At 28.2% G+C, this 25,270-nt stretch overlaps 2 protein-coding genes across 9 annotated transcripts in view; one reads left to right on the top strand and one right to left on the bottom strand.

Annotated features, from left to right (window-relative positions):
• Nucleotides 1–370: 370 nt before the first annotated feature.
• On the bottom strand, nucleotides 371–3,196 carry LOC140662913 (uncharacterized). Of its 3 annotated transcripts, XM_072886626.1 has the most exons (5): nucleotides 2,780–3,196; nucleotides 2,121–2,303; nucleotides 1,011–2,022; nucleotides 912–927; nucleotides 371–591 (listed from the first exon to the last, which is right to left on the bottom strand). In XM_072886626.1, the coding sequence occupies exons 1-5, from the start codon at nucleotides 2,975–2,977 to the stop codon at nucleotides 534–536; spliced, it is 1,467 nt and encodes a 488-aa protein (XP_072742727.1). In that variant the 5' UTR covers nucleotides 2,978–3,196; the 3' UTR covers nucleotides 371–533. The 3 variants fall into 3 exon arrangements, with proteins under 3 accessions (XP_072742727.1, XP_072742726.1, XP_072742728.1); XM_072886625.1 differs by lacking the exon at nucleotides 912–927 and having other exon boundaries at nucleotides 2,780–3,195; XM_072886627.1 differs by lacking the exon at nucleotides 371–591 and having other exon boundaries at nucleotides 771–927; nucleotides 2,780–3,195.
• A 1,065-nt stretch (nucleotides 3,197–4,261) lies between these two features.
• Nucleotides 4,262–25,270, top strand: part of Dh44-r1 (Diuretic hormone 44 receptor 1) — an 85,710-nt gene continuing 64,701 nt past the window's right edge. The window contains exons 1-2 of one of the 6 annotated variants that reach the window (XM_072907182.1): nucleotides 4,262–4,396; nucleotides 6,646–6,856. Coding sequence is in view for 1 of the 6 variants with exons in the window: in XM_072907167.1 (XP_072763268.1) it covers nucleotides 21,460–21,653 (194 nt within the window). In the remaining 5 variants the exon portion in view is untranslated. The other 5 variants (XM_072907197.1, XM_072907191.1, XM_072907174.1 and 2 more) reach the window with 5 other exon arrangements.

The following is a 25,270-nucleotide window of genomic DNA, read 5'->3' as shown; positions in this document are numbered from 1 at the left end:
ATTATTATAATTATCATCATTGTCATTGTCATTTTTACCATTCACATTTTTATTATTTTATCGTTATTGTATTATCTATTATATTAAAATCGATAGTAAAATTATTAATTGTATTTAGTATCTTTATTTTTTCTTTGTAGCTTTATTTAATTACGTTAGATTCGATTTATTTTTCAGCAATATTATATTTATACATTTAAAGATGCAGAACATAATCAAAACAGAGTTAATTTAATAATTGTTTTTCATATATAAATATTTTACATCCTCCATATATAGCATATATTTCTCGAAATTAAATTTTTAGTTTTTCCATAATTTATATTTTTATAAATATATTTACATATAATTTTATTATGTTTCATGAATGTTATGTTTTCAAACAAAAAATTTGAATAGTATTATTAAAGGGCTTGTATCAAAAGAAAATTATATATATTAGAATATATATTTTTCATTAACTTGTATATTGCATAATAGAATTGATAACATGTCACGCATCTTACTCTCAGAGATATATATCCTGTTTAGTTTTAATAAACTTCTTGTTCTTGAAATAACTTTCTATATACTTGCTGACACATTCTTGCTCTGAAATATACAAACAAAAGAATGAGACTTTTGTTATTAGAAAATAATATTCTAATATACCATATATATATATATATATATCTACAATTTCTATTTTCTTCTTAAAATATATGAAAAATGTAACATTCAATATAAAATACAAATTTCCAAATTAGAAATGGAATGAAATAAAATTATGTAATAATAGATATATTGTGAACCAGTTCTAAAAACTATTTTTTGTTTTGTTTTGCAACTGTCTCAAAATTCTGCCCTAGTGTAATGCCAAAGTACTCAGTTCACATAATTATCCAAAATATATTAACAAAATAATACATTACACATCAACATAATCATCTAAAATAACACATTACATATTAATTATATACTCTTATACGTGCAAAGCAATATAACTGTGGTGAGAATATGAAATTAATTACCTGGAAACGTATTTTCTATAATGAGCATGTCCGCGATATACTTTGCGACAGCTTTAAAAAGTTGTCGATCTTTAATTCTTCTGTTCTTGTAAAATGGCATTAGATATTTGACAATCCAAGACGCTATTCTTTCTTTGCAAGCAGGTAAATAATTTTCTATGCAGATTGGCGATTCTGGCATCATTTCTTCTTCCTCACATTCCCCAAACAATTCAAGAAATTGTTCTTTTATTTTTCCATGCTTACGATAATTTGTCAATGATAATTCAGTCAGTTTGGCTTTCAGTTGTGAAACTTGATGCACACGTTCCACAAACCAAATAGCGTTTAGCCTCTGTTTTTGTTTATTTTCGCCAGTCTCATTTCCATTAACTTCCTTAATGGCTTTTCTATTTTGCAGTTCCTTATAACGACTAAAGCTAACTTTTCCTTCGCTTGTACTTACTTTTGTCATTTTAGGCCTTGGTATACTATCACTTTGTGGTATACCAAAAAGATTCAAATCTGCTTCTAAACATATTTTATTAATTTCCTTATCGATATTAGCCTTTGTAACACCAGAATGTTTCTCAATCAATTTTGTTATATCACTACTGTCGTCACTCTCGCAAAACATATCCTCCATATGTTGTAGTAGTGAATCTTGTGAATTTTCATCTTCATTTTTAATAGTAGTTTCATCATCTATTTGGAAATCGTTCTGATCCTTAATTTCCTGACTAGTGTCATTAGAGTCTTCTTTTATAGTCTCTTGCAATATTTGTATATCCATCTCATCGTCAATATTTTTCATAATATTTTCGCTCGTGTGAGAATTGTCAGAATTCACTGTTTCTAATGTTTCTTTACAATTAGGTGTATATACATCTTCTGTATTATCTACTTTGTGCAAATCTGGCCATGTGGTATCTGTTTGTACAGCAACATCAATCTTATCTTTAGATGTTTCTAAAAATATTACTAATTTTTTATACGCTTTCTCTTTAACAGTATGCGACTTTATATCTGCAATCTACAAGAATAAACAAATTACAATGTCAATTATTGAAATGTTAAATAAAACTCATTAACATTTCTTTTTTTTCCATTTTTAATATTAAAGTTTCTTACCATTCTTAACATATTTTGTCTGTACAGAGCAACTTCTAATGCCAATCTAACTGCATGCAATTCCATTTGATCTGCACATTTTTTTACTTCAATACTTGGTACATCATTGTCCGTTTGTTTATAACAAGTTATATAATTACCAATTAAGCATTTATGAAGATAAGACAAGTATACAGCACGGACCTGCACAAACAATATAAGACGTAAGAATAATTGCAATAGGAAAAATTACAAGTCAATGATATACGTGAACTTGAAGACTTTTATAAAATTCTATAAACAGTTTAAAACAGTTTGATTTTAATTGAATTATCTCTCTATTGTATGTCACATCGAGGAATATTATTTTACTTCAATCTAAACTTTTTTGTGATTATTTTCTAAATGATTATAACAAAAATAGAACTCTTTTTAGATTGATATTCTAATTCAACTAGCACATATCAAAATTCAGAACAAGCACACAGCAAAAAAATTTCTTTAACCTACAACGCACAGAGTGTCAGAATTCTCTTTATATCTATTATATGTGCTACAGAATACATGATAGGATATAATTATATCTTTGTGCGAGAAATCAAAATCAATCTTTCAAGATCTTTTTTCTAAAAATCGAAAAGAAATAAGCACACAGTTTGCACATATAAAAAGAAACGTGCCGTTGTAGTGAGACGTAAAAACTCATTGTTGGATTCGTCGATTAAAACAGAATTGTTCATGGAAGGCGGTGGCAAAGACATGGATAGAAAATCGTCAATATCATCCAGGCTAGTATTGTCATCGCTGTCATTGTAAACATCCTGTCCCTTTTTTACTGCAAACGGTAGAGAAACGTCGATACGATCTGTTGTCATCATTGTAGCGAATGTCTTTCGATCATTATATCATGAATTAAATTAGAACGTCCGTTGGAATAAATCTAACAATAACGTGATCGCCAATCATCCGTATCGCTACACATTATTATTTATGTTAATTAATGTGATGTTTGACAATTACAACAAATTTGGTTGACATAAATTGCCGCTGCGGAACCACTGCGAAAGATTAGCGTCTCTAACTAGTGTTACCAACATCAGAAACATATTAGCGGGATATTAGTTATTTTTTTGTTCTTGTTATTTGCCAGTTTTCCTCTCGACCTGCCGTGTAACGTCGAAATTTTATAAAATTTTTTTTATTTTATTTGTAATTTTGTTTTTTTTTTTTTTTTTATTTGCCATACAATGACCTCTGTAAAGTTAGTCGGTCAATTTTCATTTTTACTAATTTTTTTTTTTTTTTTTTACGAATCGTTGGTTCGGTTGCGTTCCACTAAACGATCACGACACTCACGAGCATTATGTCTGTCTTTGTTTAACTTTCGGTCTAAATGAAAGTTACATATGGAACGCAGCTTTAAGCTCGTATCGGACTACGAATTGAAAATTGAAGATTGAAGATTAAAGATTAAAATGTGACTAATCCGAATAAAAGGAAGTAAAATTGCTTTTTATTTTTTATTAAAATTGCTTTGTCTTGATTGGTCAAATTTCAATCTTCAATCTGTAATCTCAATTTTTAATGCGTAGTCTGATACGGGCTTTAGGCTGACGTCCACTCACAAAATAGTGCAAAAAGAATGGAAAAACTGTGATTGGTCCGTTAATGAGTTCGTCGAATGCATCGATTGGCTGCTCGAGGAGAGAATTTCCGTAGGCTTCCGTAAGTTCCCTATAACGACAGCCAATCAGAAATATTATGTCAATTATCCGGATGTCCCTGCGGAGTGACAGTTACCGGCCTGATTTCTTTTTTGCGCGCCAAATAGCGATCCTCTTTGTCTCCTGGATATGGCGAGAACGTAAGTATAGTCTCGCGCACTCGAATTCGACTGAATTTTTATCGATTATGTAACTTTTCGAATCGCAGAAACGTTAAACTTTTTACATCGTGAAACTCTCCGTCGTCCAAACGGATAGCAAAGAATTTAGCGATCGCTGAAAGTTTTCGAGGTTCTCGCGTAAAATTATCTCTCTCGCGAAGAGTGAAAAGTTTCACGCAAACTCGACACAATTTTTGCGATTTCTAAATTCTCCGCTATCAATTATCACGGTGGTAAAGTTTAGGGCGAAAAGTGTCTTACATCTTACTGCGATTTCGTACTAAAATTGTTGAATTCACGCGCGTGAAACTTTTTATTTACGTTCCTGTTATTAAGAGAGAAAGTCCAAAATCGTTGTCTACTTCGAACGGAATCTTGTGATAAGGATCAATATAAGGAAAATATGAAGCAGGTATTTATATTTTATGAATTTTGTTTTTTAATGTTTATTTATTATATAGATGACGCTTGCATGTAACGCGCACTGGAACATTTATACCCATCAGTGAAAAAGACCTATCGAAATGACATCAATTTGATGTCGATTTTGATAGGTCTTTTTTCACTGGTATGTATATATACATACACATAAATTGTAGATAAAAATAATCTCCGAATTTTAATATTATATACGGGTGTCTCTGACAGATTTGATAACTTATTGTTCTTTTATTTAACATGTATTATTAATTAATAGTTTATTAGCACGTAATTCAATGTATGTAATTAAAATAATATATTTTACTTATACAAAAGAATATAACGGTGCATTTTAATTTGTTTTTAGACATATGATTAAAAATATTAATCTCGAGTTTTACAAATTTAACTTCTTTGAATATAAAGTCTTGAATGATAATATTTTATATTGCATTTTTATCCTGTTTTCTTATGTAAATGCAGTAAAATTGTTTGCCGATTACATAAACCAGTAAAAAACTCCGCTTTCATATTTTTTAGATATATTTAAATGATAATTTTACTTATAAAAAAGAAATCTAAAATGCTAACTATTAATATAAGTATTATAAACAAACCCATTTATAGACCACGTGTAATAAATATACACTTCTCTTTACGAGAAGAGTATATTAGACACACGTAAGATGGTGCTTTATTAGTATAGTTAATATTTGACGGAGATAAAACTCTGGCGTGACCGTGATAAAGTATGTCGCTCGTAAACGGCATATAATACTAGAACGAACTGTGCGTTACAAGATAATGTGAGTATTAAATTAGTGATTTCTTAACAGGAATCGAGATCGGTATGACTTTGTGAAGACGGGACATAAACTCAATTTTTCATGTCATTAAACGTGAAGAATCTTACGATAATCGATGCATTATTATCGCCGCGAGGAGGATATGAGGATTATTTTTGTGTGATTACTAAGCCAACGTTATTTCTCATCGAAATTTCCTGTTCTTTTGTATTGTAAATCAACGACAATTTAAATTTTTACTTTTTAATGAGTATAAAACAAAGCGTATTTTTTCTACAGTCACATTTTATGTATACCTAGCGTAAGTCATACAATTCTTAAACAACGAATCATATCCTTGTTACCGATAATATAAAAAGTGATGAAGAAAAAAATTAAACACGGTTTATATAATAATACTTAGTTTAAATTTTATTTTTTCCATTGATGTAATAACAACACATCTGTAGTTTTTCTTTTAATTAAAATATTATGATTTTTTATAGAAATGGATATTCTTTGCACTGAAAAAAAGAATATTCTTATTTTGATAATATCTTTAGTTTCAAAATGTAAATCTTGAAATGAGATTATATTGCGTTAAATAAAAAAAAATTTGCTTAGGTGAAGGCATTTTATATAGTTCAACTAAAATAAATATATTCTTGTTATTTAAGAATCATTTTCTTGAATGGAGAGGAAAAAATGTTGGATAGAAAATAACACATATTCAAATCGAAGATTATCATTTTCTTAGTGTTAAAATAATGATTTTATTCTTGAAATGACAATTGTAGTATTGAAATAAGACTGTAATATTGTTGAAATTTAAGATTTTTAAATTCTTCCAAGAAGATTATAAATTGTTGCGTATATGTGAAACAATGAACGCGTTCATATGAATATATAAGTTTTGTTTGACACTTACTTTTTTTCTGTGTGTGTAAAAATAAATATTGAGATAAGTTTTTCAAAAAATGAATGTTTCTATACGCGAGTTATTTTATATTTCTATTATATTCTGACATAAAACACTAGAGATATCTCATAAAGTTTGGTTTATTTCGCTTTAATACTTTTATACATAGACATAGACCAATAAAAAGGATTAATAAAATTTTCTATTTTTGGAACATGCGCACCTGTAATCTATAAATGTTCTTTTTTTAAAATGTTTTTTGTATTAATATATAATTCGAAGAAGAGAACTTTCTTTATAATAATTAAAGCGAATCATAAGAAAAAAAAATATAAGAAAAAGTACAGACTACAGCAAAAAAAAATATACTTAACGCATATATATATATATATATATATATATATATATATATATATATATATATATATACACGCGCGAAAGGCAGGGAGACCTGATTGGTTGATTGGCAATGAGTGTTGGAGCGCGCGCGAATTGCTCGTCAATCGACGATGTCAATTTTCCGTTTGAAATTTGCAGTTCCTCGCAGTCTGCACCGCGTTGTGTCGCGAATGGGGGGCAGGTGCCCTTTTTTCGCCAGTTTTCAACGATCTTCACCACGATTCGATCGATGCTGTGCTGTGATTTACGATTGCTATGTGTGTTCTTCGCTCTTCGATAAATCGCCGTGGGTGCTGAAGTGGTGAAGAAAATCCGGTACGGCGATCGCGAAAAAAGACGTTTTCAAAAGGTAAGAGAAAAATGATAAGAGAAAAGTCTGCCTTGAAAGAGGCAAAGCGATGTAGATTTGTAAATATAAACATTTCTTCTGACTTCTTGAATTGTATGATTATAATGCAGAAGTATAAAACATAAAGAAAAGTAAAGAAAATTGCCTTTACAATTCAGATGTCAGATGACAAGGTCGATATTTTCATTCATGTTGATTAAAGGAAAAATGTCTCTTTGTTTATTTCTCTCATTCTTCAAAGAATGTAAAGATTACTGAATAATTTAGGATTATTTTTTTTCTCGAAAATTTTTTAATCATTTAAAAATTAGATATCCATTATATATAATCAATAATGTAAGAGAACTATTTTTATTTTATTTTTATTAAAACCCTATTTAAAATCCGATCATTTTTTTATCTTTAAAATTTTATTTGTCATTATTATTACAATAAATTAAGATTTATATATCACTGCATGTATTATACGTTTATTTTATTGAAATTTATAATATTTCATATCTTTTTTTTCTTAAAAAATATTTCTTATGTTAATCATACAATGTAAATACGTCATAGACAAGAATATATATTCTGTTTTCTCGATTCTGAGCATGCAAAGGTTATCGAACATGCATAGAAGGTTATCGAGATGAAATATTTTATCTTGTTATTTCATACAGATTAAATATTTTCACATAATGCATTTGAATAAGGTATGGTATTTTAGCACAGCTTACTCATTTTTTAAATTATTTTAATAACGAATCGATGTACATGTGATGGTACTTTAATCTCAATAGTTTCTGAGATAGCAAAGCTTTCTCGTTGATATAATAATGATAGCTTCTTGTAAACTGTTGATTCAGCAGGTGTACCGTAAGGTCATCTTGTTGCTAAACATAGTTTATGGTTTCAATCGATTGTTGAGTATTATGTACAAAAGTAAAGAAATGTAATCAAATGAAAAAGGATTTTCTTTAGAATAAAAAAAATTATTTAAACGAGATTATGTTGATTAAAAATAAAAGGTAGGGTTTTTTTTATGTAAAATTTTATTTGAACGGAACCGCGTGCTTAAGCTTATAATAAATAAATTGGAATATAACGAGGAAACATTTTGAGCTTTTGTTTTAAATTTTTTTCAATTTAATTTAGAAACAAATAAATATGTAAAACATAATAAAAATAATATTAAAATAATTAGAAACGATTAAGTGAAAATTAAAATAAAGGTGATTTTGTTTGTTTATTTTTATTATAACTATATTTAAAATCCGATCATTTTTTTCATCTTTAAAATTATTTCCCATTATTATTATAATAGATTAAGATTTATATATCACTGCATGTATTATACGTTTATTTTATTGAAATTTATAATATTTTTTGAAAAAAATAAATAGTAAATCTAGCAGAAGATTTATCATTAATAAATTAGATACAAACCTTAACATTAATATATATATATATATATATATATATATGAAAATATTGTATGAAAAAGAGATTTAATATTATACGAAGTAGTCTGGTGGCATTGGGACTGAAGATAAAAGATAATTGTTTTTATCCCGGAGGTCATTGGCGGGACTTTCTGATATTCTTTAACTTTCTGATATATTCTCTGATACTTTAATATTTTCTTCAAAGTTTTCCATTTACGATTTTGTTGATCTCGGTGGATTGATGGGATAAAAAGTTCATTAGATTGTTAGTTTAAAAAATCTATTAAAAGACAGAAATATGCATTGATCCGCTGGTCTTTTTATTCATTCGATTCGATGCATTCTGTTCATACATTTTAGATATGTGTATATCTATATACAAAACTATATACATATATATATATATATATATATATATATATAAAACAAATTCAATCGGTGGTTTTCTTCCATTATTGGAGCTACGATGGAAAATTGACGAGAAATGAAACGTATTGCAAATACTAAATGTGAATAATCGATAAGAGAAAATTCGCTGCAAGTTTCCTATTTACGCTTTTATTTCGAATTAAAGTGATATATTTTCGCGAAAAAAAAGAACGAATACGTAAATAAAGCAAGATTTTTGTGAGTTTATCGGAAATAAAATCTGATTAGATCTGATCTCATTTTAGACAAAAATCTATAATTTTTACAATTTATATACATATTATGTCCGCAGAATATCCAAATAGCAAGCACATGTCATTTTGACGTCGAAAACTGGTCATTTCTGGTTCAATGACACGTCATCAAATAATGTCTAATTTAAAACGTCTTTTTTGTGACGTCTTAATAATGTTGTAAAAGAACGTTATAATATCGTGATTCTTAAGTCATTATTATAAATTGCCCAAGTATTACTATTTTTTAACTAAAAACTCATTTAATTTTTTATAATATCTTAAATTATTCAAACAATTTTGTGTATAATTTTGATATTCACAATTCTCTATATCTCAGGGCTCTAACATGAATTTCCTCTATAACCTGGGACTTGATCGTGACATTTGATCATAAATTTTTTCCTCTAGCGTAAACTCGTGAAAAGTTTTATTAGCCAATTCAATATTTGTGAATGAATTTTTCACTTTTCATGCTAGAGGAAAAGATTCATGATCAAATGTCATTCAAACGTCACTAATAGGTCCAAAATGATCATAAAGTCACGTCTTTTTAACGTCTTGAAATGTCGTCATCGGTCTGTGACATTAGTCCGTCATTTTTACGTCATTACATCATTACATCACGTCATATTTGGTTCGAACTGATCATATTTTGACGTCAAAATGTCGTGTGCTTGCTACCTGGGTAGGTCCGGTGACGATTTTTACAAAATACAGAATATTTTAATTAAGATTCCTGCTTTACGTGACCTTTATTCTTTACTGAATATTTTATTTCTATGTATAACATTCGAAAAAGAATACTATACTTAAATTGTATATTTTTTGTTTTAAACAGGATTTTAAATTATGCTTTTATTATGTTTCTGTAAACTCACCTTGGCACGAAAAGAATCTTTTATTATTGATATCAACAAGAATAATCTAAAGTCACACGATTATTATCATACATACAAAGGATATTAATAAAAGAAGGAAACGTTTCTAAATCGCTAAGCATTCATTTTTTTCGAGATTTTTCTCAATTAAAAGAAAGAATTATATCTCAGTGGGCGTGTGAAAAGACCATCGTTCGCTCTTTTTCTGAGCATCTTTAAGAATCTACTGCTTTCTCATTCATCTCCTTTACCTTTCAAATATGAGGGCCGCTTCTAAAGAAAATTCTCGGAAAAGCTCTCTCACGTATACTATCGTTCTTTTGTAAAGAGAGAGTACAAATTGCGTTGCATCGATGAATAACCGATCACTAATCATATGATTTAATCAGTCTTATATCATAAAGTAAACAGGTGTACAATATATGTATAAAAATTTAATATAAAGTAGATATACAATATGTGTCTCAAAATTTAAGAATTAAACTGTGCTTATAAATGGTCTATAAAAATGGAAAAAAAATAGTATACATAAAAATATGGACCAAAAATATACTTTATTAAATACTAAATTATAACAAAAAGAAAGAAAGATAATTCAGTTTGGCTTTTAATTTTAAAATTCCGATCATTTTCTTTCAATCTTTTTCTCTCTCTCTTTCTCTCTCTCTCTCTCTCTCTCTCTCTCTCTCTTTCTCTCTTTAATTATTTCATATTTATGTTAAAGCTATTTTATTCTTTTTATTGTGTGCATTATTAATGTCAATATTCTGAGATTAAAATGCAGTTCTTATATTCAAATTATGCAATAATTATAAAAAATCTTACATCATTTAATAAAGTTGCAATAAATGATCAGAAACTTCAATAATATTTAATTATAATAATATTTAATCATATACATAAGCACACAATGTAACGTATTCTTATCTAAAGTAATTTAATTATAAAATCGCATTTCTCGCAATTGCGCGTTCATTTCGTTAATAAATTAACGCATAATTTTATTCACATATACGCATATGCCTTCCTACACGTTATGCGCACGTGGCATTTCGTGGGAGATGAATATTTCGAAATAATCCCGAGGGCTCGATCGAGTCGACGGACAGATATTGACGGTGAATCCAACAAAGGGTTGACGGCGAATATCTCGAGCGAACAAAAATAAATAACAAACGATCAAACACATATATACGTATATATATATATATATATATATATATATATATATATATATATATATATATATATATATATATATATATATACACAATATATACCTGTATATTATCGATTCAACTTCCGTTGCTGCAATTTCGAATGTATGCCAAGCATCATACCGCCAATATCATTGATCTTGATGACACGATCTTTTCATTTCTTCTTTATAAGAAAATTTTCTTGCAAATAGAAACGTATTATTTTTTTTTTTTTTTTTTTAACAAAGGCAAATTTTAGCAATCCAGAAAAGTAGGTACAATTTTAATCTTTATATCTTTTAAAAATAGTCACAGTTATATTTTACAATAAAACTTATGCTATTGTAAATATATATCCTTCGGTAAACAAAAAATATTAGATCAAAATTTTATTAAATATTTTTTTTTAATATTAAAAATTTTTTTTTAATATTTATAAAATGTTTTAAAATGTTCCGAAGATGTATATATATATATATATATATATATATATATATATATATATATATATATATATATATATATATATATATATGACATTAACATTTAATAAAATTTTACTCTAATATTTCTTGTTTACCATAAGATATATTTACAACAGCATAAGTTTTATTTAATATTTTTTTTTAATATTTATAAAATGTTATGTTTGAAAATGTAAAAATTATGTATAATAATTTTAAATTCTGTAAATATATTTTAGAAATCCAAAAATATTTAAATATTACTCTAATAATTTGTTTAAAATATGTCATATGTTGATATATGTTAAATATATTAATGAAGTACAGATTTCTGTATAAAGTTGCATTTTTATTTATAAAAATATGACATTTTAAAAAGTATTGTGTACAATAATTTTTTATCTAATTTAAAAACTATATTCTATATATAATACATATGAAAATTAAACTAAAAATAAATTTTTATAAACACTTATCGAATTTCATTAGAATAAAATTATTTTAATAAATTTAGTGAAATATGTATCACATTAATATATTGTAAATCGTTTCTTTATTAAATTTTTAAATAATTTTAATAATTTAAATAAGACTATTATGATTTTAGTTTGTAAAAAAGAAATTGAAAAATTTCTTCCTAGATAAAAAAAATATTTTAAGATTTATGAACAAGAGAGAGAGAGAGAGAGAGAGAGGGAGGGAGGGAGGGAGAGAGAGAGAGAGAGAGGGAGAGAGAGAGAGAGAGAGAGAGAGAGAGAGAGAGAGAGAGAGAGAGAGAGAGAGAGAGAGAGAGAGAGAGAGAGAGAGAGAGAGAGAGAGAGAGAGAAGTCCTTAACTATCCCCATTAATATGAAAACTTATAATTGAATAAAATTCGAAATTAGGTTAAATTTTGTTTTTAATTTTGCATCTATTGTATTGATCTAAACATACAGTTTGTATTGTAAATAATTATACTAATATGTGAAATATAATTAGTGAAATATATTACATTATAATCTGTCAAATATATTATATTATAATCTGTTTAATTATTTAAATTTTTGATTAATGTCTTAAATAATTTAATAATATTAACTATAATAATGATAATTTATTTAATTATTTAATATTAATAACTAATTTGATTATTATTTATTTATTTGATATTAATAAATTATTTATTTTTTAATATTGATAATATTGATTAAAATATTATCTAAATATTATAATTATTTAATTAATTAGGTTATTCAGAAAATAATAAAAAGATTACTTTTCCGAATATTTTAGCATAATGAATCATTCATCAATATTAAATATCCGCGAATAAAAGAGAAAATTATTAAATACAATCATATTTTTATTCATGAATACAGATTCCGTATTAATACACACATTTAATCATGGACTGACAAAAAGTGTGTACAATCATGATTAATTGTTCTTTGCAAATGTATGTTACAAATGCATATATAAAATTATCATTTTTTACTTGTAAATCAGAGTGTCTATTTTCTGGAAAACCGGGAATATTCAGAGATTTCTTTTATATTTGGAAAAATCGGGAAAATCTCATAGAATTTTATTGGGATTTAGGAAAATTTTTTGGAAAAAATTTTTTTTATAATTTTGCTTTTTATCATGTAAACAGTCAGCCGTTGTGTGAAACTGGCGTCTCACTTCGAGGAAACTCATTAATTGTTGAGTGTTGGTTTTATTTTTAATAAAGTATTTTTCTAGAGTTTTTGGTAAAATTAAACAAATCGTTCTGACTATTAAACAAAAAATGGCTCAGGGAAGACAAATGCCAAGTTTACTGTGTTTTGCTTTGTTTGTTGACGATTTTTTTTAGCATTTCTTATCAGATTTTAACCGCGGAGCTGAGCTGAATCGAGTCGAGTCGCAGTTGCCCTGCGTCGTCGTTTTCGTCAATTTTGGGTATAAAATATCGCGTACATCGGAAATAGAGGTTTAAATACGGGCCATAGTCTCGAGACGGATTTGTTCAATACGTAATTGTCGCAACCGGTGGCGTTTCGCAATTTTCGAGATTATTCGTCGTTCCGCCGCATGTTTTTATACGTCGCGTCGTTGCTTTTGCGTCGTTGCGTTGTGTATTTCGACGGCTATTTGCTTGACTGACGAACGTAACGAGTTCTGTAACATTTATTGAAGAATATCGAAGTGTCGACGAATGCCCGTATTAAGGGAGAGATCTAAAAATCGCAATTTCATCGGAAACGGTTGTTGAAGTGATTTCGGCGAGGGGCGAGGGAGGGGGAGTGAACATCGCGCGTGAACGAGTGTCGGGAGTGCCGAATTGAAAATTGACGTTTGTTATACATATTTATTAATCTGCGAGAAAGTCTATTAAGACATCGAATTTTTTGTCTATATAACGCGGTGATTTTGTTATTTCGTGCGACGATTACGAGTCGTACCGCTAGCAGGAAGATATCCATCCGATATAGATTTCGTGTATCAATAAACGTAATGTGTATCGAAATCGAGAAAATAAAATGTTGCCAGAGTGTTTTGTGAGTGTTTAAGTGCTTACAAAATAACGCTTGAAATTATAGAAATAAACTGATGTATTTATCTTAGAAATTAAAATCAGTCTTTAAGATGAGGCATTTTAGATTCGAATTTGACGATGTTAAATCTTAGAAAAAAATCCAGAAAGAAAATATTTACATTTAAATCTATTTTCTATCTCGAAAATATTTTTTTAGAAAGATAATTTAAATCAATATTTATTGGATCTACCGAATTTTCTATTTGTTACGCTTACCAACCCAGGTACCAAGCACATTGACGTCAAAATTTGGTCAGTTTGAACCAAATATGACGTGATGTAATGACGTAAAAATGACGAAAAAATGACGGACTAATGTCACAGACCGATGACGACATTTCAAGACGTTAAAAAGACGTGACTTTTTGACCATTATGGACCTATTAGTGGCATTTGAATGACATTTGATTATGAATCTTTTTCTCTAGCGTGAGCTCGTAAAAAATGAAAAATTCATTCACAAATATTGAATTCGTTAATGAAACTTTTCACTTTTCACGAGTTTACGCTAGAGGAAAAAATCGATGATCAAGTCCCAAGTTATAGAGGAAATTCATGTTAGGGTCCTGAGGTATAGAGAATTGTGAATATCAAAATTATACACAAAATTGTTTGAATAATTTAAGATATTATAAAAAATTAAATGAATTTTTAGTTAAAAAATAGTAATACTCGGGCAATTTATAATAATGACTTAAGAATCACGATATTATAACGTTTTTTTACAACATCATTAAGACGTTTTAAATTAGACATTATTTGATGACGTGACGTCATTGAACCAGAAATGACCAGTTTTCGACGTCAAAATGACATATGCTTGCTACCTGGGGTATTATTCGCGGAATTAATTTTTTTTGTCGCAGTTATCGCATAACACATTTCATATTTGTTTGAAACTAGAACCTCATTTGGTGAAAACTCATTAATCGAGTTGAGAGTTTTGGCTTTATTTATAATAATTTTGGAAATTATAATTAATTAAATAATTCTTGATATGTAGATTAAATAATAATTAAATATAGTGCTGGCTATTAAAAGAATAGGCTGGAAAAAAATCGAGATAAACTAAGACATCAGGTTCACGCTGCATCTCACTTTAGTCTTCAACAAATTTTTTTTAGCATTCTTGTCAAATTTTAAGCACTTGAGAATGCTGCAATAGTTCTACAAAAAGTTATACGCGTAAAAATTATTAGAATATTATATTAGATAGTTATGTAAATTAGATCGCCCGAGACACTGGACGAGAGATTCATGTTACACTGACATTTCGAGAGATATCTAATTTATTTAATAAATATTCTAACAATTACGCATATGTAGAACTTTGTTCCAAAAGTATAAATGATTACAGAATGACACAAAAAATAATACAAAATCTCATTTAAAATCGATAGAACATTCGAAATATGACCAGCGTCTCATTTCACAATCAGTACTTGTACGTTTGGCATTTCGGCCAATTTAAGTTGTTTAATAAATATATTATAATTTTTACGTATAAAATCATCTCTAGAAATTAACAGTGATTATAGATTGACATGAATCTCATTAAAATCGAACTATCGAAATACGGCCAACGTCTCATCTCGATATTTATATGTTTGGGCAATCTATTTTGTAATTTGTTTAATAAATATTCTAATAATTTTAATATATAAAACTCTCTGTTTCTCTGTTTCTCTCTCTCTCTCTCTCTCTCTCTTTTCTCTCTCTCTCTCTCTCTCTCTCTCTCTCTGAAAATTAAAAGTAATTGCAGAATAATACGAAGTTTCATTAATCGATAAAATTATCGAAATATGACTAGCGTTTAATTTGACAATTTGTTTAATTAATATTCTAATAATTTTTACGTATATACAAAAAAAAAATCGTCGTCAGATAAAGTGAGACAACGTAAACTTGACATTTCAGTTTGTCCCGTATGAATAAATATATATATATTTTTTTGTTTGTTTATATATTTAATGTCTTAATATTGAATATGAAGTGCTCTTTGTAATTTTTAATAATAAAGAAATAAAAATTTTACATAAATGAAAAATTATCTTATGAAAGTTATTCAGTTTTTACATTTATAAATCTAATATCATTGAAACTTAAGAGGCTCCGTGTTTTTCCTTTGTATGAATGAAAAACATTATAAAATGCATGTAATAAAAAAATTTATTTTAGAGACAGTTGTGTTAAAAGTTAAAAGAAAATATTTTTTTTACTTGGAATTTTGAATAAAAATATCTGAAAAATCAAGGAATTTTCAGAGAATTTTCTTACAAGATTTGAGTACACCCCCTGTCAATATATATTTTTCGATACTCTTCTCTTCCTTTCATCAAACTTAATGTTTGTTTGGACATCTTCTTTAATGATAGAATTAATATTGATATTTTTTCAAAGTTTTAAATAAGACAAATGTAGCAAAACGTATTTTTAATTTTTTCATCATGTATCGCAAACAAAAATAAACTTGAAAAAAAAACTTGTGAAAATACCTGGAAAAAGGAAGACTCTTTGAAAATTGAGATATTTGGTCATCGGAAACCGAATCTACTCATTTATCTGAACGGCTATAGCTACTGACTCTGCGTCTTTAATCTGCGTTACGTTTCCGTAGAGGATTACCTCGGATTTGAGATGATTCGCGTTTGCACGAAAGCGGCATCGCGAATAATTCGTCGTTGTCGAGAAAGTAGAGATAGACAAAAATACAATTTTATCGATAAACTAATAAAAGATTCGTCCGTTAAATAATTAATTAAATATATAAAATAAAATTTTGCGTACATTAACAAAAATGATCATGCAACTTTAAGAAAAATTTTCTAGGTGTAAAAAATTCACTGAAACAGATAAATTATTAGCAAATACTGTGGTACTGCATATATTTTGCACTTAATCAATTTAAATGATAGAGACAGAATTTATATCTGTACTATTAGTGTAATTTAGACAGAAAATTTGTCTGTGATGCCTATCTTTAAGGCCTAATGTCAAGGACAATTATATTTGTGATTAATATTTGGCAATGGGATCTAAATTTTCTAGAGGTATCGCTAGAATATTGTTGCTATAAATTCCATACGTGACAAACAATATTCTAACAGATACAAAAAGTAGCGATAAATTTTAATTGAAACATCCAGAAATCTATCTACATTAGCAAAATATTTTTTTGAGTGATAAGACTTAAGATTCTTGAATAAATTGACTATTTGTTTTTTAATTTTTATATTGATTTTGTTACGTTAGATTTAACATTCAGCTAAAATGTTTCATTCTAAAGTGTTGCTTTAGTTTTCAGTAAAAGAAATTACGTAAAACTAAACTATAAATAATTAAATAATTGCAAAATCGACACTAATTGAATTATTATTAAAAGAGACTTAATAATATTCTAACAGATACAAAAAATAGCGATAAATTTTCATTGAGACATCTAGAAATCTATCTAAATTAGCAAAATATTTTTTTGAGCGTAATTATATTTTTCATCGTATCAATCTATTTTAACACATTTTTTAATAAGTGTTTTTTTTATATTAAAATTGCTAATAAGAAATAAGCTTATGTGTATGTCAATGAAATTTTTTTTTGTAGAGTACATTTTTTCCAAACATAGTTGTAGAACTTATATAGAAATGTAGATCTGTTATTGGATAAAGGTGGTATATTTTTCTCCGTCAAGAGATAAAAGCTGAAGCGCACACTATTTCCTTTAAGGTTTCCATTCAGCCGCTTTCAACGACGCATATGTGCGGAACTAGGTTAATTCAAAAGCAACGAGAGGAAAATATCTGCCAACGTAAAGCTCGATAGAGAAAGAGGAGAAGTTGTGTGGATTAGTGTTAACTAAAATATATTTGTGAATAATAATTTCAAATATTCTAGAATATATCCGATATGAGAGCAGTTAACCATAGCCGTCTGTGATATGCAGCACTTATAAAGAAGACTTCTCGTACCTTTGTTCAATTATTTTCCATGGAGGAATTAGTTTCCATGTTTACTAAAGTCTTCCTCCGCCAAGAACAGCTTAACTGAACAACTTAGTTGTGACGAGGATGTAGCAAAGAACGAAACAGTTTCACCACAGAGAGAATAATTGAACAAAATTACAAGAAGTGTAGTAGTAGTATATAACATAGACACCTGTGCTGAGTGCTGGCTTATAGATATTTCCTTATTTGACTTCCAAGAGAAAACCACATTTCTCTTACAAACCATCTCTAAGAGAGCCAAAATTCATGCTTTCTATCTCTTATCCTCAATTTCAAATATAGGCATATGTATAAATAAATAATATACATACAAGTATATATAATTCTGTTGACATACTTTTCCATCACATTTGATACGTTTGTCTTCAAATATGCATATAGATATCTAAATATTATTTGACATTATAAATAAAAAATATAATTGGTTTTTAATATTTTGTACGAAGCTATATCCAAATACAAAAGTCAAAACTAAACGAAGTAAAAAATTTTACATTCCTAGAAGCTATAATATTTTCAATATAGAAATATGTTAATATATTTTTCGTGAAAATTTATTTTAAAATAAATAAATAAATATATATATTAGTAATGCATTATGTGTTTTGTGTGATATTAAACACGTTTTAAATAATTTAAACTTAATATAAAAATAAACTAAAAGATGTAGAAAGAAATAAAAGTAACGCATTTTCTCTATAAATTTAATTAGATAGAAGAGAGGAAAAGAGAAACTAATTTAAGATATATAAAATGATAAAATCTATTTCAATCTTAAAATCAGAATTTTAAAACAAATTATATTAAACAATTCTTCTCATTTTTTTTCATTTAGAATAATATATCCCAAAATATATAGTTACCTTCTAATCTGTCATGCTGTCGCGTCCGGCAATATAGCTGTCGATTAACATAGAAGTAATTTTCAGCATTTTTCCAGCCAAATGTTTTATACAAACTTGAACCATAAAAGTAAACATTGTTCGCTCTTTATGATTTTATTTTGTTATTTATTCGTACTGATTGATTTGTTTTTACTTTGAATTGCGGAATATTTGTTAAATCTTTGTGTATAGTGATATGACAGAGACATTTTTTTATTTTCTTTGACATTCTCTGAAATAGAATATTTTAATATGTAGATATGTATGAAGCAATTTAATATATTTTTAATTTTAAAATGTTTCTATTTAAAAAAGGAATAAAGTGTGGGAGACAAGTTTTAAAATATTATAAATATTACTTTAAAAAAAAACTTTAAAATGAAAAAAAATTATATAGATATGTAATAAAAAATATATACATGTATGATTTTTGACAAATATATAAATACTGTTTAAAAGTAGAATTTTAATTCACATTTTATTCACAAGAGCAATATGCGTAGGATATATGTAAAAAAATACAGAATGTTTCAACTTTCACACTATTTATTACGTTCGCAAAAATAGCTATATCGAAACAAAGATAAATAAAAGTTTTTTATAAAAGTGACATATTTTTAAACCTTTAATTTCTTTTGTAGTGAAATCTCTCGTTTAATTTTTAGCTTGGATTTTAAATTATAATTTGCGTTCAATTTTTTCTAATACATACGCGTTATTTTTTTCGTGCACCGATCTATACTATTTTTGTAAGTTTATTGAAAAATGTAGCATGCTAAATGCCAATTTTATACCTTTCGTAAGTCGTCCTTGGATATTGCATCTTAAATATATTCTACGTTCCTGACGCATCTTCATAAATTTTTCTGAATTTCATTTTCTACCATGTTACCGGCTAAAACGCCAAGATAGTCATATTTGCTAACGGATGTAAAGATTTAATCAGTTATGGTCATCAGTTTCCGTTTTATGTGCGAGCTAACTCAGGATAGTATAACGGGTTATAAATTTGGATTCTCGAGTACATAGGCAAGATAGGCTGTAAATAGAACAATTTGCAGGGATCGCCAATACATAGTTTACTACAACTACTATTACTTGTCAATTTACTTAACTTTGGTTAAATACTTGTATTATTATACAGCTGTAGAATTTGCTTATTGTTCATGAAATATCGATTTTTCATAATAAATTTGATATTCCATGCGATGAGATGATATTATTTATCGAAGAAAATGAAAGATGATATCACTTGTCGAAGAAAATAAAATTGTCTTATTATCAAAACTTTATTGAATGTCATGTTCTGCATTTTTTAAATTCTTCTAGACTTAAATTCCTCTATTCTCGTGTTATTTGGACAAAAATTATACCGTGGATTGAATAATGCAGTAATGATTCTAAAGACACATAAATCCAGATTGTATTAAAAATAATAGTTCTTTATTTTACGAATAAGTAAATTAAAAAGACCTGCTATCCAAAATTACCTCGTGTTTAAAATAATTTTTTTCTCTCTGCCACTAAATCTGTTTTTGTACGTAATATTTAATTTAATTAAAAGATAAAGAATCCATCATGTCTTGTAGAATTTATATCCATTATTTTGGTTTCGAATCGGTTTCAGCTACTCGAGCGATCAACGTGAATGGAAATGGCTGATAGACGTATATAGACAAGGACTCTGTTACTAATCCACAGATATTACTCGCGAGAAAGAGGAAATTAATCTTCCTGCTGTGACGAAAACGTGATATGAGCGAATATTGACAGGATATGTAATTAGGGGAGGCTTTTTTTAGAAACAGTGCGAGCTTAAATTTTTAGACATCGACACATATTTTTTTTTTTTCCTTTTGGATCTAATCTCAAATCTATTTCGAGTCCATATTTGCGTTCCTCTTTTTGCAGAGCTCCCTTTTTCATTCAATATTGCGTACTTTTTTTTTTAAACTCGTTATTCATGAGACGCAAGCAAAGTCCTGATTCCACTCGGGAAAATAAGTCGGGAATGAAAAATAGAAATTTTTTTTCCACGCGATCAGTGTTTGCGTGTATCTTCCTCAGCTGTTATTCCTCTCGGGGGAGATTTTACGACAACTCCTTTGATGATCGTATTGCGGATACAATGTCCGGAACGGCGGAGAGAAATCGCGAACGAGGTAGCGCATGCTCGTGTTCGCACCTTGTTCTGTACTCGCGCCTGCTATCAGTTCTCAGTCGTCATTATATCCAGGCTCTAGGTACCGGCCTAGGAAAATCCATATCACAGTCACAAACACGCGAACGCAGAATATTTGGCCTTAATGTCGGGTGGTACTTTTGCAAATACCATTAAGAAAACGATAGTTGAAGGACGAAATTCGGCCGTCTCATACAAGATTCATTTATATCTTACGCATATATATTAGTCATTTGCGATAACGAGTTTTGACATACAAATGTTAATCCCCCACGATATTTTCCCTCGTTACGAGAAAATTCGATCCTTCATAAAGTATTGAAGCACCCTAATATGCCTTATATACATGTATACAAAGTATACAAAATTATGGGGTCGTATCAACTGGTCTGACAATACTGCGCGGACGCGGCCGCCGCAAAGTCGACTTCACCGTCGGCGTCGTCGCGTCAGAGCCGCGGAGGTGGCCGGTAGTGGTCCTCGTCCTGGAACACGTGCCGCCGGCTGGCAGTCGCGTGTCATCGCTGGCCGGTGTAGACGGTACGAAATTACAAGCAAATTACATTGTTCTTCGAGAAAAAAAAAAAAAAAAAAGATAAAGAAATAATAATGTGTAGAGTAGATAGATATCTGCAATAAAAAGAGTATATTACATTTATTTTCGCGATGAAAGATTCTCTCTAGCATAATTCGCGGTTGTCGTGTTGTTCGATACGACGAGTTGACACATCGCACTACACTGATAGTGCGATGAGATTTTATTACAACTATATATTGAACGATTGCTCGTCGCTCTGTGAAACACGTTTCGCATAAAAAAAATTTCTATTCTTTACGAGATCATCGCTGAGAATAACAGTCGGCCAAGGAACGATATTGGAAGCAATTACATTTGCGAATGTGAGATCGAGGTTTACAGCATAAAATTACAGTGTCGTTACAACCGCAAACGTTTGCAGTGCGGTTGACATCGTGGTGCAGATACATTTCATATTTATTGCTGAACGAAACCGTTGGCCGGAAGGATTAAGGTGGTCATCATCGTATTGACGTAACGGTAGGATATGGGAAAACGTTTCAATGGTATCGATGAAAAGTGTTGGGTGATTGCAAAACTGTATAGAAACAGAGTATATGCAGTTTTTCTGTTTTGTAAAATTATATTTTTTATAAAATCAGCTGAGAAATATCCTTTCAAACACTTATCGCGTAAAAAATGTCTACTTTTTATTCTCGACTTTTTCGGATAGAATCAAGATTTTTAAAAATTATATTTTTTATAAAATATAGACAACATACGAAAGCTACATTTTCAAGAGAATTATTTATACATACTTCAATATATTTATATATATTTTTTGATATATCATAAATTACATGAGAAGGCAAATAAGAGTCAGTGCGATAAATAGAGCGCACAAATATAAATTTAATCAATAAATTTTAAATCATCAATGTTAAATCGTTAATACAAAAAAAAAGATGACTTAAAATAACGTATACGTTTTGATTCATGTTTGAACCTTTTACCCTTACCATGCAAATTCTATTCTTACTTGCAAATTATTATAGTTTGCGCTGAAGAAAAATGTGAATCTTGACCTGAAATTTATTGAATAAATTTGTTTGCGCGCTCTATATACTACGCTGACTTTTATTTCCTTGTGTAATTTATTTTAATTTTAAAGAAAATCTGGTTTTTACTTTAATTTAGACTTTATATATATAAATTATAAATAAAAAAAAAAATATATATATATATATATATACAGGGTGTCCTGTAATTGGTGAAAAATTTGCTGGCAGATTCTTGAGACGGTTTTTCCTAGGGAAAATGTCGAGACATCAATAATTTCCGCGTTATAAGCGATTGAAAAAAGGTGCTTTTCACAAACGAAACTTTTGGAGTTAAAAAATTACCAAAACTACATTCTTCAGTTAATTTCAGATAGAGTTTACTAAAATAGAATTTTAATTGAAGGCTTAATTACAAAGATATATAATGACAAAAATTGGAAACATGCAAAAAATAATGACGTCCCTCCATATTTTCGCTGGGGAAAAATCGACTCCAAATGATCTCAAGGACACCCTGTATATAATATATATTATTATTAAATATATAATAATAATATGTATAATATAAATATTATACATATATATATATATAAAATTTAATTATTTATTTATAAATGTTATTTTTTATATTATATATTTATACATTAACTGGAATTATACATTTATGTATAAATATTAAAATGAGATATATTTGTTGTACAAACGTTATTCGTGTGATCGACTTGGGACGCACGAATGAATTATTTTCCTCCCCAAACAAATGCAATTATAATACCTTTCATTGATGCCGATAAGTTTTCGCAGCAAATCATCTTCATCGTATATATACATATAAGATAAAGTTTACATGAAACTGTTATGTTAAAATATTTGCTATTATATCATAATATAACTGTTGTAGTAGCTATACATTTCACGTTCATTGTTCTCTGCCATAGAAGATTAGCTCTTCCTCGAAATGGATTCAGTGCAATCACGAAATTCTCCAGACATTCGTAACAAAATAAATAATTATATTTATTAGGAAACCATATTTTTTTTGTAATGTTTATATAATTTAAAAAAAAATGATAAAAGTCAAGAGACTTTAATGTTAGATTGATAAAATTTCAAAGTTTGAAAAGAGAGGAACTGGAACTAATCCAAATCGCAAAGAATTAACGCGGTTCTAAAATATATACCGTAAGTATAAGGCTTTTAGTATCGAATCGCACGATTTCAACGCGATTATATCGTAATGCGATTATCTCGCATCACATTGCTGGTATAAATAAATTTTTTGTGATTCTAAAGTTTCTGAAAATTGAATTCAGCGCATGATGTAGATGTTAATCCTCCCCCCATAGTTCTTCATATATGTATTGATGCAAGCAGATTTTATCTCAATTCAAAATTAATATACAGTTATATACATTGTAATTACGTCTATTAAACTTGGGATTAGCTTCAAGCGAAATTTAATTTATTCGAGCTATCCCGTTAATGAATTAACATATACGCACGCGCGCCTGCGAATAAAATTTATTGATTAATTAACCCCATCAATTCGCCAATTATTTTTTTTTTTTCAACGCCATAATCTCTTTCTTTCTTTCTTTCCTCCTCTAGGTAATAAATTCGCCCATGTGCACTTTTATAGACCCTGGAGGGCAACATCGAAAGGGTTAAATTGCCGATAAATCCCTTGCTGACTGCGTCGCGCAGTAATCGCTTTTAAATTAGCGATCCGGAACTCATTCCCAGAGTACGAAGTAACGCGTCTTTTGCGAAGATTAAGGAAGCCGAGAGGCTGTCTATGTCGAGGATTAGGAAAGAATGTATGCCCTCGTTGTAGATAATACTGTAAGATAGAGCTCGCGGTCTTTCGTATATAAGAGAGTTACAGTTTCTAATGCAAGTTAAGCTGCGTAAAATTCTTATTTACAGAACAAACTTACTTATTCGAAAATTCGATTAAAACGAGTTGTTTCTGTTTAATTTCTGTGAAATAGATTATCTCTGTAATTTTAAGATGTAAATCGTTAAATTGAAGAGAGAGAGAGAGAGAGAGAGAGAGAGAGAGAGAGAGGGAGAGAATATAAAAAAAACAAAGAAATTGATGAATATATTTATATAAATAGGATCAAATTATGACGTAATAATTTAATAAATTTTATAACATTAATATATATAATTTTATTTCTATTGCATGTATTTTACATAATATCCTTTTTAATATCTTTTCTTTATTCATATAATCGATATATAATTTTATAATTTAATTAATTATTAAATTATACATATTTATAGAATTATAGAATCATGATTTAATAAGTTTGATTCAATAACAAGTTTTGCTCCTTTTTTTGTATGTATTTCAATATTCCTTTAAAAATATTTCTCTCGAAAACAAAAGCACAAAAAGCAAAAGAGAGAAAATTTGTGTTTATTTACTTACATACATGTGTAATTAATATGTAGGTGCTATTATACATCTATATGTGAATATTTGAAAATAAAACGGTTGTCACCGAAAATTTACATTGCAATAAAAAATCTGATATTGAAAAATCTGATTCAAAGAATTTTTTTTTGTATTT

Source organism: Anoplolepis gracilipes, chromosome 2 (assembly GCF_047496725.1).
Source record: "Anoplolepis gracilipes chromosome 2, ASM4749672v1, whole genome shotgun sequence".
NCBI classification, from domain to species: Eukaryota; Metazoa; Arthropoda; class Insecta; order Hymenoptera; family Formicidae; genus Anoplolepis; species Anoplolepis gracilipes.
The sequence above is the reverse complement of the archived record's forward strand: the minus strand, read 5'-3'. Positions and strand labels throughout refer to the sequence as shown.